The sequence below is a fragment of the Prionailurus viverrinus genome, chromosome E1, assembly GCF_022837055.1.
Source record: "Prionailurus viverrinus isolate Anna chromosome E1, UM_Priviv_1.0, whole genome shotgun sequence".
NCBI lineage: Eukaryota > Metazoa > Chordata > Mammalia > Carnivora > Felidae > Prionailurus > Prionailurus viverrinus.
The window spans coordinates 13,133,657-13,149,538 of NC_062574.1; the positions used below are offsets into that span (position 1 = coordinate 13,133,657).

Below are 15,882 nucleotides of genomic sequence, written 5' to 3' on the forward strand. Positions count from 1 at the left end.
GAAGGGTGGGTTTACTGTGAGGGCTCAAAGGTGATGAGAGCTCAGGAGGGAGGATGTTAACTTAGCCTCTATCCCTGGAATTCACTTATTTACTCATTCATTTACTTCTTTTTTTTTTTCACTTGCTTCTTTCATATATGAATACCTACTAAGCGCCAGCTAGACGCCAGGAGATTGACAAAGACCCAAATGTGACCTCGAGAATCTCAGTGTAGCAGAAGGGACAGGAACCTAAGCAGGCAGATACAGTGCAGTGCTGGCTAAGGCTGGGGTGGCACAGGGCTGTCAGATACTGAAGGGAGGCTTCCCAGAGGAGACCATTTTGACCAGGGTCCTTAAGGATAAGTAGGAGTTCATCGGCCAGGCTTGAGGGATGGATGGGAGAGAGTATGTCAAGCAGAGAGAACTGCATAGCAGGGGCGCAGAGGGGAGTGGGCATGCCCTATTTAAGAATGGGGAGACGTAAAATCTGGTTGAAGCATGGGGTGGAGAGTGGTGAAACACAAAGCTGGAAAGCTACTCAGGCCATACCAGGAGGGCTGGGAATACCTCCACGGAGGACTTTCATGACTTCATTCTGTCAGCATTGTAAACCGCCGAGGGCTTTGAGAAGGGAGGGGCGTGATAGGATTTGCATCTCAGAAAGCTCGGCAGCTGTGTAGTGGCTGAATGAAGGGCAAGAGGTGAGGAAGGAGGCTTTTTCTACAGCCCAAGTGACAGATGGTGAGGCCTGGATTAGGGCAGTGGCAGTGGGGAGGAGACATGAAGGAGGTGGAGGGGGGGGGGCAGCACTGGATGACTGGCTGGTCATGGGGAGGGGAGGTTCCTCAGACATTGAGGGTTCTGGCCTGGTTTGGGGAACAGGAGTGGTGCCCATCTCTCTCAAATCTTAACTGGATTTATCAGGAGCATATTCTCTTCCTAGGGGAACAGGGTGAGGACCTATCTGAGGTATCAGGAGCCAGGATTGTCTTTATCTCATTTGAGCCACTCCACTGCCCTCTAATACTCTCTTTGCACATATGGGGAAACTGAGGCACACAGAGAGGAGGGCTTTGCAGAAACTCTCAAGGGTTTAGAGTTATGGGAAGGGGGCATTTCACCCTGGGTGTGATGAGTGGTGGACACAACCCTGTACCAGGTTGGCTTCCACCCCTTCCTGTCCTGGGCCCTTTTCTTCAGCTCAGTGCCTTTTGTTTCCCATCCTCTGTTTCCCCCATCCCAAAACAAGCTAATCCCATCTGGCTTTGGAGTAAAGTCTTGTCAAGACCCAGCTAATCACAGTGAAGGGCTTCCCAGAGCCCACTGGTCAGAACCACAGGTTGGACAGGCAAATGAATGGAGGCATCAGGTGCTGAAGACCTTCCTTGTCATTCTGGTCCTCAGAAGGGAAGATGAAGGCTGCCTGGGGAAGGCTCCATGGTCAGGGGCCCAGACCTGATTCTTGTAGATGGGCAAGTGTAGCAATGCAGGTATGAGAAGCAGTCACATCTGGAATATATCTTAGAAGTTGAGCCCATAGGACTTGTTGATTGAATAGGATGTGGTGTCTGAAAGAGAGAGGAGTTGGAGATGATCCTGAGGTTTTTGGCCTGAGCAACTGGTAATGTGCCATTAACCCGATAGGAAAGACTAGAGGAGAAGCAGAGGTCTTCTGTTTTGTTTGTTTGGTGAGGGGTGGGGAGGGGGTTGCAGACAGCGCAATCAAGTTCTGAATTAGATGTGTTGTTGAGAAATTTTGAGAAATACATTAGATGTCTGCCGGATATCCATGTGGATAAATATCCCGGAGTTCAGGGGAGAGGCCAGGGTTTGAGATAAGAATTTGGGACCACTTTCTATGGTCAAATACACAGTCCCTTGAGCCTCTGCACTCTGATGGGTATTGTGTCAAATCTCTTGAGTGCATCAGGCACATAAGAGGCAGTCACTAGAGGAACATTGGTTTGGTTGTTATTGTTGTGTGACACTCACTCCCTTTGCCCTTCATCTCCGCCTCTCCTCTCTTCTTTCCTCCTGCCCTTTCCATCTTCCCTCCTCTCCAACATCTTGGGGACTTCTGATCCAGAGGAAAGTATTTGCTGAGGTAGAGCCTGTAAGTGGGTGACTGTGGGGTAGAGTCAGTGCCTTCTCTAAGCTGGGATGTCTCTGGCCATCTCAGCCTGAGCTTCCCATCTTTTCCTGGCACTGCTGAACCCAGGAAGCAAGGTGAGCTCTCAGTCCACTGGAGAAGGCTGACCCTTACCCCAGCCATGTTCATCCTAGCAGTCCCAAAGCTTGGGATGCCCTCTCCCCCTGATGCTCTTCAGCCCAGAATCCCTAAGCCTGAGGCAGTACTTCTGCAGGATACCCCACTATTCCACCCTAAGTCCGAGGAGGAGGAACATTTCCGACCTGGCTGGGTGGGAGAAGAGACTGAGAAAAGGTTTTGACAGGCTTTGGGACTGCAGACAACATGGGGAGGGCCAGAGATGGCCTCTGGAGAGGCTCCCTTCCCAATTTCCTCTGACAGCCCCTTCAGCAACAAGGTGTGTTGATTGCCACAGGGAGCACTGCACTTGGAGTCCAAGGACTCCAGTCCTAGCTCTGCTTCTGACAGCCTGGGCTGGCTGTGATGTCACTACTGCATAGTGGAGCAGAGGGCCCTGAATTCTTTTGAGGTCCTCATGAGATGAGTGTGTGCATGGGCTAGGATAGCCCCGCTCCTTTCTCGCCTAGAGTTTAAGATGGGCTTCCCTGGCCAGGCGAGGGCAGGTGGGGGGGGTTCCAGGCAGTGGCCCCCCAGGCCAGCACTCAAGCTGCCTCTTTCTGCAGTGCACTGCCAGAAGATCATCCACCGGGACATCAAGCCGTCCAACCTGCTCCTGGGCGATGATGGGCATGTGAAAATTGCCGACTTTGGCGTCAGCAACCAGTTTGAGGGGAACGACGCTCAGCTGTCCAGCACTGCTGGGACTCCAGCGTTCATGGCCCCCGAAGCCATTTCTGATTCCGGCCAGAGCTTCAGTGGGAAGGTGGCTTCTAGGACCTAGGCTGAGTTGGCATTCAGGTGGAGGGGTGGAATGGTTTGCAGTGGAGCCTCATTTCCAACCTGAGGGTATCAGAGTCCTTATGTCTCAGGCGCGAACACTGAACACAGTCCTCTCCTTCCTGTTTGCCTCCTGAAGTCTGAGAAACTCCCCATCTTTGGCTTCCTGTCATTTTCCAGCAGGATGGCCCCGGGTCTCCACCGCAGATATTTCCTGCCAGCTTCTCTGTACGGAGCACTGGGCTGGGCTGTGGAACAGACAGAGCCCAGATGGCCCAGTTCTCTGTCCTTCTGGAGATGGTGAAAAGAACAGGAGAGCTCGTGTTTGGGAAGAAGTTGGAGGCTCCTCTCAGACTTTTTGGAGACGGCAGGGTTTGAACTAGGCCTTGAAGAATGGGGAGGATTTGAGCAAGAGATGGAGACCATAGAATGTACAAGAGCACTGAGGAGCATTGGGAAGGGGGCATGATGGGTCTGGGGCAGAGTTTAGAAGGCCTGGAAGTTTGTGCTTCCTCCTAACTGACAGAGGCAGTGGACAAAGCTTTCTGAGCAGAGGGCTGCAGTTCTGTTTGTTCCCCTGGCCACATGCCTGTTCCCACCTGTGGAGTGCTGGCTGCCTCACTGTGCCTCTGCCAGGGAGCCAATGGTCAGGAGGCATTTGGACATGTGTGTGGGTGTGGAGCTCAAGAGAGGTCAGGGATGTAGATAGAGATTGTTTTCAAGAATTTCTAATTTTGATGTAATTCCAAATTTACAAAAAATTACAGCAATAGTACAAAAAAAAAACCCTCCCATGTATCTTTTTACCCATGTCACCAATTATTGACATTTTATCTCATTGACCTTTTCACCGTCTCTCCCTATATTTATTATACACGTATTACATTTTTCTGAACTGTACGAGAGTTAAGTTGGAGACCTTACCCTCCTTTATCACAGTATAGTTTGGCAGATATTTTCTAAGAACAAGGACATTCTCTTACATAACCTCAGTACAATTATCAAAATTAGGAAGCTAATCATTGATAAAAGACTGTTATCTAATCGACCTTATTCAGATTTCATCAGTTGTCTGGATACTGTTCTTTAATGCCTTTTTTTTTTTCTTTCTGGTCTAAGATCTGATTCAAAGTTAGTCACTGCGTTCACTTGTCACATCTCTTTGGGGTCCCTTCATCTGGAAGAGTTCCTCAGCCTTTCTTTGTCTATTCTGACCTTGACATTTTTGAAGAGAACAGTCCTGTTACCTTGTAGAATGATATCAGTTTGCATTTGTCTGGTGTTCCCTGGTTGGATTCAGATTGAATCATCTGTGGCAGGAATATGTAGGTAGACATTTGAGAATCATTCACATAGGAGAGAAAGTGGAAACCAGGAGAGGAGGTGGGGTTCCAGAGGGGGAAGATGTAGAGAGAGCACATGTTAAAACCCAGGATATGGGGAAGCCGTGAGGAGCTGTAGAGGTGGCCAAGGGCCAGGGCCTTGGGGTGGGCAGGGGCTGTTTCTGGTGTCAGAAGAAAGGTGGATGGTGGCTTCTCCAATGGAATATCAGGAAAAGGGATGACGAGCTAATTTAGTGAGTATAAGGTCAATACATAGCATGGTTTCTGGGGTGCATCTGTGTCACAGGTATAGCAATGTGACCCTGTAGGTGAAGGGAGTTTTGCATCTATTGAGTTGGAACTGTATCTGGTTTGGGTATGTGACAAGGGGACATGGAAACCCTGAGAGGCCGGGACCTTGTTCTTGTCAGCCCTGTGTCCCTAGTGCTCAGCACAGGGTCAGGCATGGAACGAGTGCCTGGGAGTGTTTGTTGAGTGAATGTATGACTGAGGAAGGAGGGTCCCAGCATGCCCTCTCCCATAGCCCATGGGAGCTAGGTGAGCAAGGGGTGTTGGTTCCTTTTGGGGAACTGATGCGAGCTGTTTCTTCCTAGGCCTTGGACGTGTGGGCCACTGGGGTCACATTATACTGCTTTGTCTATGGCAAGGTGAGTGTTGGGTGGGGTGGCAGAGCTGGGTGGGCCCAGCCCCTTGGCGCCATGGGCGGGGCCAAGCTGAACCAGCATGAATGATAGCTGCAGGCTATCATTTCCTTTGTGTCCTAAAGTAAAGCGACTTTTGAAAGGAGCCACCTGACCCAGAGAAGACTGAGGGAAAAGAGGCTTTTTTCTTTTTTCTCCTGACCCTTGGAAGGAGATCCATATGAAGGAGTCCCGGACAGCAGACATCCCAATGGGAGGTGTAGATGGCGGTATTGCCATCTTCCCGCCAGAGTGCTCCCTGTCCTTCTGGCCCTGATGCCATTCATTCTTTTGTTCATTCGGATGTTCATTCATTCATTCATTCTGCAAATTGTCCTTGACTCTTGCTCTGGGTCAGGATGGGCCTTGGGAACACTCAACATCGACTTAGCCAAAATCCCTGTCCACAGGTGCTCCTACTCTAGTGACTGCACTGAGAGCCAGGAGGGAATCTCAGTGAACATGTTCGCAAACTCCAAGCCCTGGGAGTGGAAGCCTTTCTGCAGGTGGCTCTATGGCCAGTGGGTACACCCAGCCTCATAGTTCCCTCAATGACTCATTTGTTCAGTTAGTGTTTCTTGAGCACCTACTGTATGCTGAGCCCTGAACAAGTTAGACAGGGTTCTTCCTTTCTACTAAGGAGTCCAGAGCTGCCCCCCACTTCTGGCCACACCAAGAAATGGGGTCAGTCCCCCAAGGCAAGTCGAGGCCCTGGGCCTGCATCCTTTGTCTGTTTTTACACCCCACAGTGCCCGTTCATCGACGATTACATCCTGGCCCTGCATAGGAAGATCAAGAATGAGGCCGTGGTGTTTCCCGAGGAGTGAGTTGCCCGTGAAAGGGGGCTCCTGCCCACCCCCAGGGAGGCATGTCTGAGTTGTAGCAGAGCATTTGCCTTTTGAAGGCCCCACCCCAACTTTCTGGGGGTGCTGTTCCCTGGGAGGGGCTCCTGAGCGGATGGAGGGGTGGGACTGTAGAGCAAGGTCTCAGAGACATCTAATCGGATTCCACTGTACAAATGGAACTCTGAGGCTGGGAGTTGGGCAAGAATGACCCCAGGTCACACATTCACACGACTCCTTCACTAAAGGCCTGTGTGGGGTCAATGGGCATCAACTTTACACGGACCCTGGAATCATGGTGAACCCCTGTCTTCCCCACACGGGGTAGGAGGGCTTCAAGATCCCAGTTTCCTTCCCCATTAGATGGAAAAGTGGAGGCTCCAGAAGAGAGTTATCAGTGGGTCTGGGATTTGAAGCCACTCCCTCCTCCCCATCCCTTCATTTGTAACTGGGGTCTCTGAGCCGAGAGGGACTATTTGGAGAGGTCTCCCTGCTCATCTGTGGTTCTTCTGGTTATGATATTGGCTACCATGGCTCCTTATTTTTCAGACCCTTCTGCCATCTGATCAAAGTGCCCTGGGAAGGTCAGAAACCAACCTGGGCATTGTCCTCAATGATTCCTGCTCCCTCGTTCCCACTCCCTGTCTGGTCCCCGAGCCCTGTTGAGTCCACCTCTTCTGTATCTCTTGACTCCATTGCCACCTGTGCCCCTGACTGTTTCTGTCCTTGGATTTATCTAGCTACCTTCTCTTTGGTCTCCCTGCTGCCAGCCTCCCTCCAGTCCAGCCGCCAGTCAGGCCAGGGTGACCCTGATGAAGTACAACAAATCTCACCATATCTCCTGCTTAAAGTTTTTCCAAGGCTTCCCAAAAGCCTGCATGAAGAGGCCATTCCCTGACCCTGGCATTCAAGGACATCTGGGTTCTGCCACCTGTTCCCCCACAGCACTAGCCAACTAGACTCCACCCCTTTTTGCCTGTCTCTGTACCTTTCCTCCTGCTGTACCCCCTGCCGGAGGTCTGTTTCTTCCCATCCCAAGAGTTGTAAATGGGATTAAATATCTAGGACAGCAGAGGGAACCAAGGTCAACAGTCCCAAGAGTGAGTTCCTTCTCTGCAGGCTTGGATGGGTGGGCTCCCCCAAAATGTTGGTAGCAAAGAAGCCTGGAGTTTGGGCAGAAACAGTCAGGCTAATGTGGGGCTGAGTGTCCTGCTCCCCCTTCCCCTGAATCTCTCATCCCTGTCCTCACTCTTGTGGGTAGCAATGTGCCAACCTGCTAACCTCTCTGGGCCTAAGTTTCCTCCTCTGTCAAATGAGAGTATTTCTTGGCTACCTCCCAGGCAGAGGAGAGGATAAGATGGTGAGTGGGGTGAAGACCCCTGGTGTCCCATAAAATGACTTTTCTCACTATCCTCACCATCTCTGCACTGAGAGGGTATCCAGTACCCCTGGACCGCATTTGTATTTGTGGCCCCTGCCTCTGGAGGAGATGGCTTTACTTCCTATTCAGGAAAGAAGGATATCCATCTACTTATTCTGAAACTCTTTCCTTCTGCCTCAGTACCTTCCTGCTCTCTGAGAAGTGAGGGTTGGGTGTGTCTCTGACCTGGCATGTACTATTCAGGGAATCCCAGAGCAGGTGGGGATGGAGAGGTGGGCAAGAAAGAATCCTCACTGACTGTCTCTCCCTCATCTCCTTCCTTCCCCACTTTTAGGCCAAACATCAGTGAGGAGCTCAAGGACCTAATCCTGAAGATGCTAGACAAGAATCCTGAAACAAGGATTGGGGTGCCAGACATCAAGGTTGGGGAACCAGAGGTCTTGAGCTGGGCTGGCCTTGGACACAGCAAACAGGCCTCAGTATCTCCTTCTAGAGAGCCCTACACCAAGTCATATGTATATTGGGTTTGGATTGGGAGTTTATGGGTGTTGGGTCCCCTCAAGGCGATTGCTGATAGAATGCCCGTGGTATTCTTTGCTGACTGGGTGTCTGTCTGACCTCTCTCTGTCCTCCCACTCCACAGTTGCACCCCTGGGTGACCAAGAGTGGGGAGGAGCCCCTTCCCTCAGAGGAGGAACACTGCAGTGTGGTGGAGGTGACCGAGGAGGAAGTGAAGAACTCGGTCAAGCTCATCCCCAGCTGGACCACGGTGGTAAGAGGGTGATGGGCCAAAGACTCCCTTATCCTGGGAGGGCCTGAGGAGGTCATGGTCATTGCCTGAGACTTGCTCTATGCGGGCCCTGTCAGGGGACAGAGGGCCATCTGGTCAGTCATCCCCAGTGCTGATCTACTGGGGCGCTGCTGGAAGGCAGTGGGGAAAGAGGCCATGTTATTCAGCCTTGCAGTAGGGAGACCAGGAGGCTTGGTGAGGAGAGTGAGTGATTTAAAAAATATACTGCCCTCACCGAGGATCTTTCACCATGACTGGAAGAAATATTTTCTTCCTTCCCTCCTTCCCTCCTTCCCTCCTTCCCTCCTTCCTTCCTTCCTTCCTTCCTTCCTTCCTTCCTTCCCTCCCTCCCTCCCTCCCTCCCTCCCTCCCTCCTTCCCTCCTTGCTTCCAAGCACTGTACTTTGTGTCAAGGACATGACGCTAAGAAGGCATAGGAAGCGTTTGAATTGGAGAGGTGGCCCTGAGCTCTTTGGACCGCACCCATGTGCTCCCTCCACTCTCCTCTCACATTTTACTTTTTCTCATCTTTCTCTGGACATCTTCCATGTTAACTGTTGGAAGTTATTCATGTAGCCCCTCGTGGCCACATGGGGTTTTGTGGAGGACACTGAGAACCATGACCTGCCCTGCACTGAGGTATCACAGCGAGTCAGAGTAAGCACAAGGCAAAGAGAGAGCTGGTACCTGTGCTGTGGGTACATCAGGCCTGTGTGCATTAGCCCTCCCTGCTTGGTCCAGGCCCAGCTAGGGACAGGTGGCCAGAGTCCTGCTTATTCCTGTGCTCCATAGAGCTCCAGGGCTCTGTGGTCTCTGGAACCAGTCAGCTCCCATAGGGTCTCTGCTGCTCCTTCCTTTGTCTTAGCCACCATTAACCACTGGAATAGCCTCCCAAGTTGTCCCCTGCTTCCACCGTCACCTGCATGACAGTTAGTGCTCAGCTCAGCAGCCAGGGTGGGTCCCAGTGACTGTTCATGTCACTTTTCATGTCTACCCTGCTCACGTAGGCTCCCATGTCACTCGGAGTAGGAGCCACAACCTTGACTGCCTGCACAGTCTGCGTACCTTCCGCCCCCATCTCCCTGTGGACCTCGTCTCTCCTCTCCTCTCTCCATTTGCTCAGCTCCAACCATGTGCTGCATAAGCTGCTGCTCCAGAACCTTTGCACTTCCCTTTCCTCCTGGGGGGTGCTCCTGCCCAGAAAACTGCAGGGCTCGCTTCCTCACTCCCTTCAGGCCTTTACTCCAAAGTCACCTCAGTGAGAAGTGGGCCTTCCCTGGCCCCTTATCAAAAGTTCCCATCTCCTCTTTGTCCTTCCATATCCTCCTGCCTTGTTTTACCGTTTTCTCCTTAGCCCGTATCACTAACTCATGTATTTTACTGATTTGTCTTATTTACTACTTGTCCCCCTAACTAGAACATAAGCTCCATAAAGGGCAAGAATTTTTGCCTCAGTGTGGCCCCTGCACCTAGAATAGTGTCTGGAATATGCTAGGCACTTGATAAATAGTTGTTGATTGAATGAATGAATGAATGAATGAAGTAAACGAATGACTGAATGCACCCCCATGCCAGGCATGTGTTTGTGAGTGAGTGTGTGTGTGTGTGTGTGTGTGTGTGTGTGTGTAGGCAACAGCCTAGAACTGTCCTTGCTGCAGGAGGAGGGACAAAGTCAGAGAGCTGGGGTGCAGCAGCCTCTACCTGTCCAGGCATCTCCCCCAGGCTGCTGTGCGCTTCCTCTCTGCTCTGCCTGGCACAACCTCTCCTCCACTCCATGCTCCCCACCTTAGCTGTAAAGCATTTCCTGATTGCACGCCCCATGTCTTCAAGATAAAGCCCCCTTTCAGCCTGGCATTCCAGACCCTTCGTAGTCTGTTCCTGGCCTCTGGGCACCCCCACCAGTTGTGCCAAGCTCCTCACCATTCCCAGAATTCACCTTTCAACATCACCACTCATGCTCTTGCCATTTCCTCTGCTTGGAATTCTCTTCCTTTCTCTGCTGACTGAAAGGGAGCCTCAGCAGGGCCACCTGGAAGCTGTGCCCTTAGGGAATCAGAGTAGAGGCTGCCAATGTGTCTGGGAGCCTGGGTTTCTGTGTTCCTCACTCTGACATGTGTGTCCTCCCCAGATCCTGGTTAAGTCCATGCTGAGAAAGCGTTCCTTTGGGAACCCATTTGAGCCCCAAGCTCGGAGGGAAGAGCGATCTATGTCTGCTCCAGGAAACTTACTGTCGTAAGTATCTGTGGGCTGAGGCCTGCAGGGTGCTCCCTGGGGTAGAGTGGGGGCTGTGTTGTATCCCCGAGACTCTCACTGTCACTGGGCTGTGCAGGCTGAGCCTGGAGCCTGGGGACTCGCCAGGTCTCAGAGGAGGGCCCTGTTTACACCTCTGTCCTCAGCCCACGGCAGCCTGGTAGAGGTTTGCGGATAGGCCTCGTATCCGCTCCTTGTAGAAGGTTGCTTGTCTGTGGAAGGAGGGGCACTTCTGCTGACTCTTCCTGGCCCGGGGAGATTGTTAGCTGCCTTCCTGAGTGGCTCAAGCTACCTCCAGCCATTGCTGAGGCCATGTGCTCAGTCATCACTTTGTAAATGTTTGTCCAGCAAGTATGGATGGGTTGGCTGATAGGGCCAGGGAAGAGATTCTCGTTTGTTGAAGGCTCCCTACTGTGACCCAGGCATGTACATTCACCACCTCCTAGGAGAGGTCAGAGAAGCAATTCCCCAAACCTCTGTGAGCCTCGTCCTCAGCTTTTCCGCCTTCTTCCATTAAAATAAAAGTCAGTTTGGGATGCCAACAAGGCCTGCTGGAGTTTGTGCGCAGACCTGCAGAGAGAAAACCCTGAGGGGTCCTAGACCAGAAGGTGGTCCTGGGACATTGGTTGCTTTCCTCTGGCCCATGAAGGATGCTGCAGGGAGGAGACGTTGTGCACCCCCACCCCCATCTTCCGCCCCTTCCACCCGCTGTGTGGAAAAGGCGTGCTCCCTAGAGAGGTGAGTGCCAGATGTTGTCTGCGTACCTCAGCCTGTCCGGAAAGAGTAGCACCACTTGTGCTGTGCAGGGGCCCACACGCTGGCTTTGTGTGAGGCCACCCTTTTGTAAGTGGGCTCTTCAGAAGTGTCAAGTCCCATCACAGTGGGTGAGCTGGGGTCTGCTCCAGCCAGAGGTTGCTTGCACTCAGTAATGTCCATATACCAACTTCCTGCCCTCCAGCTGACAAATTTCCTGGCCAATGGAAGTTGAGTTGGGGGGGGGCTTTGGAGAGGCCTTGACGGTACTGAGCTTATTTTCAGTTCCCTGTCTCTTCAGTGAGGTGGGCAGGACTGGAAGAAGGGGTTCCCTGGGTTCCTCTAGGTCTGCAGGCCTCGAGGCTGGAATTGGGTTTAGTGTAGGGGATCACATATTTAACATCTAAATGGAGCCACTTTTGAGAGTGAAAGAGGAATCTGTTACTAATTATGGCAGGACAAAAGGCATAAGTAGGACCGTAATGAACAAATCTGGACATCTGGTAACTCTAGCTCAGTGCCTGTGATTCAGTGCCCCCTAGGGGTGTGAAAAGGCAGTCACAGGCTAAAGACCTCTAGTCTATATCTGGCACAGAACTGGGACCCAGGAATACAACCGAGCAAGGTTGTGCTAGTCATTGTCCTTTTATGGACACGTTAATGGCGAGAAAGGCCCGTTTCCTCATCTGGACTGTGAAAGGATTGGGCTTAATCCTTTTCAGCTATAAAATTCTATAATTCTGTGACCCAAGTTGAATTTTGAAAAGTAGGTTTTACTTCATCATAGAGTCCCAACATTTATCCTTGACAGACTCTGTTGTTTTGTTTTTTTTAATTTTTAAGTTTATTTATTATTTTTTTATTTTTAAGTTTATCTTGAGAGAGAGCAAGTGGGGTAGGGTCAGAGAGAGGGTAGAGATTGAATCCCAAGCAGGCTCTGTGAGTGCAGAGCCCAATGTGGGGCTCGAACTCATTAACTGTGAGTGAGATCATGACCTGAGCTGAAATCAAGAGTTGCATGCTTAACCGACTGAGCCGCCCAGGTGCCCCGACTCTGTGTTTTTTTTTGTTTTTGTTTTTGTTTTTGTTTTTTTGTTTTTAATGTTTTATTTTATTAAAAAAATGTTTTTAACATTTATTCTTTCTGAGAGGCAGAGAGAGAGACACGAGTATGAGCGGGGCAGGGGCAGAGAGAGATAGAGACACAGAATCCAAAGCAGGCTCCAGGCTCTGAGCTGTCAGCACAGAGCCCAACGCGGGGCTCGAACCCACGGACTGTGAGATCATGACCTGAGCTGAAGTTGGACGCTCAACCAACTGAGCCACCCAGGTGCCCCTATTTTATTTTTATTTTTAAGAGAGAGAGGCAGACATAGAATCCAAAGCAGGCTCCAGGCTCTGAGCTGTCAGCATAGAGCCCGACGCAGGACTTAAACCCGTGAACCATGAGATCATGACCTGAGCCAAAGTCAGACTCTTAACTAACTGAGCCACCTAGGCTCCCCAACAGACTCTGTTTTTTATGCTTTGGGATAACTGGTGAAACTCTATAGTAGGGTTAGATGGGATTGATTTTTTTTTTTTTTTTTTAAATATCAGAACCTATTCATTGGTGATTTAAAAAGAAAGATCTTAGGGGAATAATCAGATACAGGAACCTATTCGCTACATGACAAAATTCCAAAACTGGTAGGTAGACTCTTCCCTGTGAACAAAGCAAAGGAAATTCAAAACCAAAGCTCCTCTACCCAGGACCATGGGGGCTGAGCTAGGTCAACATGGAGAGCCTGTGACCTGGGTCAGGTTGTGAGCCAGCCGGGTCAGGTTGTGAGAAGCTCTGAAAGCCGGGCTGGGAAGTGTGGACTTCATCTCCAGGCAACAAGGAATGGTGGAGGGTTGTGGGCCGACGCTAGGGGTAGGGAGACTGGCAAGGGGCCACAGTGCGGGGGCGGGGGGGGGCGAGGCTGAGGTAAGCTTGGGGAAATGGGTAGGGGGACGTGGCTGAGAAATTGTGGAAAGGAATGGCTGTGTGAGTATGTGTGAGAGTGTTTTCCTGAGTGCGTGTTCTGACCCCTGAGGTCCCTCTGCCCGTGGTGTCCCCTGAACAGGAAAGACAGGTGTGGCGAAGGGGGCAAGAGCCTGGAGCTCCCCGGCGTTCAAGAAGATGAGGCTGCATCCTGAGCCCCTGCATGCGCCCAGGGCCGCCGGCAGCACGCTCATCCCACGCCTCCAAAGGCCCACTGCCCTCATGCCGACAGTCGCCCCTGCGGGCAGGGGGCTGAGGACTGTGGCCCCTCTTCCGGCCCTCCTCCTTCTATCATGCTGCATGACCTCAGCGCGCAAGTCCAGGGACAGGACTGGAATGTTTGTCATCTGGGGCTTGGGGGGCAGGGCTCCCATAAGGCCTTTCTCCTTGTCCTGGCTCTCCCTAATGGGATCCATCCTCTGGGAAAGAGAGGTACCCATGGTGCCTTAGAAACGCCACCTGGCTGCTTGGCAAGGCAGGAGGTAGGAAACCAAGGTAGCAGGTGGAGTCCTGGCTTACCACCATAGCAGAGACCGCCCACGGGGAGCCAGGCGGGCCTGGCTCACTGCCTCATGCGCATGGAGAGCTGTATCTTGCCCACCTCAGAGGGGGTCCTGCCGGAGCTCTTGTCTACTGAGAATGCTGACATGGAGGCTCTGAGCCCTCAGTGGGTATTCCTAGGCCTCAGGGAGGCAGGGGCCAGCATTGGAGAATTCAGATTCCTTTTTTGCTGTCTTTTACTTTTGTTTTTAATGTCAGGAGTGGAGTGGAGTAAAGGCCTGCTTGGGAACACCTAGAAAGCTCTCCTACAGCTTTGGGTGGTTCCCGGCACACTCCTCATTATTTGGCAGCCAGGTGGTATGGACTGACCTTCCTTGATTTTGTCACACTCGGCGCCACCGGGAGAATGGGTTAAATGAAAGCTTCCGGCAGGGGCCTGAGCCAGGAGCACCCACCTTCCCTGCCCACTTTACTCCCTCCCCGTGTGGCTCCCCTGTAGGAGAGACACCAGGGGCTGGCCGACCAAAGGCCCTGGACTCACAGGGCTGTGGCCTTGCAGATGCTGATGTAACTGGAATCCAATCTCCGACCCTACACTGGCCTACCCATCTGGCCCCAGAAGCTGCCCTCACGTTCCTACAATGAAGGACAAACTGCCCAGGTTGGAGGCAGCACTGGAAGCGGGACCCTGGTGGGGTGTGCATGCTGGCAAGTGGCCACAGAGAGGTGGGCCTCCTGCCACTGCCTCATCCCAAAGACGGTTGACATTCGGCCTGCTCAGAGCTGGTGCGCTGGAGCATGTGTGTGGACCTGGCCATGCTGGGGCAGACTTTATCTTCTCCCTGGGATCTGTGCCTGGTTGGCTTGGCACTTACTGACCAAATGCTCAAGAGATTGACCCCAAAGGAAAATAAAGCAGGACTCAGATACCTCCCCTGAAAACATGGGCTAAACACGGGATTTCAGTTGCCTCCGTGGGGTTCCTACTGCAGGAAGGCGGGCACTGAGAAGGAAAGGGAGGCTGGGCTGGAGGAGTGTCTGTGTCCTGTTCATCTTTGTGCCTGTGGGTATGTGTCGCGCCTCCACGCACACACGCATGTGCGTGCCCATCTGCTGCACACAGCACACCTGCATGTCTCGCACTGGCACGTGCATCTGTAATATAGTTTCTATGTGTCTTTAAGGCTATGAGCAGAATGTGGCCCATTGTCAATGGGCCCACATTTCTCCCTGGCCCCTCTGCACTAAGGCATTGTAACCCAGGGCTTAAACAATAATTCGATACTGTTTTTAAGAACACTTTTTCAGAGTTCATGGGAGGCTAATCACAGATCCACAAGTTTCCTTGAGCATCTCTACACTGGGGCCCGGAGGGTGGGAGTTTCAGGGGCCTACATCGATTGGACCTGCCCTCGCAGACCTCAAAGGTGGGCCTGGCTTCATTGCCCACGTGAGCCTGGATGGGGTGCTTACCGCATCACTGAAGGTTTGGGTTGGGATTATTGCTTTTGAATGTAGCACAAATGATAAACAAACTCCATAAGAGTGTTTAAAAAATTAACTTCCCAGGAAGTGAGTTAAAAACAATAAAAGCCCTTTCTTGAGTTAAACAACAACAACAACAACAAACTGTGTGTACATTTTCAACATCGGGATGTGTGCTCTTTCTCACCAGCTGGCTTTGCTAGTTTTTCTGCAAGGGTCTGAAAAGGACAGTGGTGAGAGGCTCTCTGGAGGGAGGCGAGAAAGAGGAAAGGAGGGAGAGGGAGGGAGAAAGACTGGCTCTGGAGGGTGAGGAGCTACAGTCCAGGATGTGGCTCAGGCTCTGGAGCAGGTTCTGTGGCCCCTCCTTGGGAAGAACACGATGTTTAGGAGCCAATGGGCTGCCCATGTTTCACAGGGGCCCAGGGAGCCCAAGGTCGGGTCCTTGGGAGCCATCCCACTCCTCATAGAGCAAAAGTCCCAGTGGAGCATCACGGAGTCTCTGTGACATGAGCCTAGTGTCTTTACTGTGGCCCCTTGGCCTTGAGCACTGCTATGGGCTCTCTGGACCCTGCAGCCTCCTGCTCATAGTAGCCCCCCATGGCCATCATGAACAGTCATCATTGAGGCCAGACAGCCTTGAGCTTGAATCCAAGCTTTTGTTTTAATAGCTCTGTGTGACCTTTGGCAAGCCATCGGAGGAGAGGAGTCTCGGTTGTCTTATTGGTAGAATGTGGAGAACAGCAGCACCTCCTCGGGGGGTTCTTGTGACATTAGATGAAGTTCTGGTGCCAAGCATCTGATACA

At 51.9% G+C, this 15,882-nt stretch overlaps 1 protein-coding gene across 2 annotated transcripts in view; it reads left to right on the forward strand.

Annotated features, from left to right (window-relative positions):
• The window catches only part of CAMKK1 (calcium/calmodulin dependent protein kinase kinase 1), a 28,454-nt gene extending 13,143 nt beyond the window's left edge, over positions 1–15,311 (forward strand). Inside the window, exons 10-16 of one of the 2 annotated variants that reach the window (XM_047833838.1) lie at positions 2,815–3,014; positions 4,965–5,018; positions 5,801–5,874; positions 7,609–7,696; positions 7,918–8,046; positions 10,192–10,295; positions 13,175–15,311. In XM_047833838.1, coding sequence (XP_047689794.1) covers positions 2,815–3,014; positions 4,965–5,018; positions 5,801–5,874; positions 7,609–7,696; positions 7,918–8,046; positions 10,192–10,295; positions 13,175–13,247 — 722 coding nt within the window. In that variant the 3' untranslated portion in view covers positions 13,248–15,311. Of the gene's footprint in view, positions 1–2,814; positions 3,015–4,964; positions 5,019–5,800; positions 5,875–7,608; positions 7,697–7,917; positions 8,047–10,191; positions 10,296–10,962; positions 11,048–13,174 lie in introns of those variants that run through there. The other variant, XM_047833837.1, reaches the window with a different exon arrangement.
• The last annotated feature ends 571 nt before the right edge of the window (positions 15,312–15,882 follow it).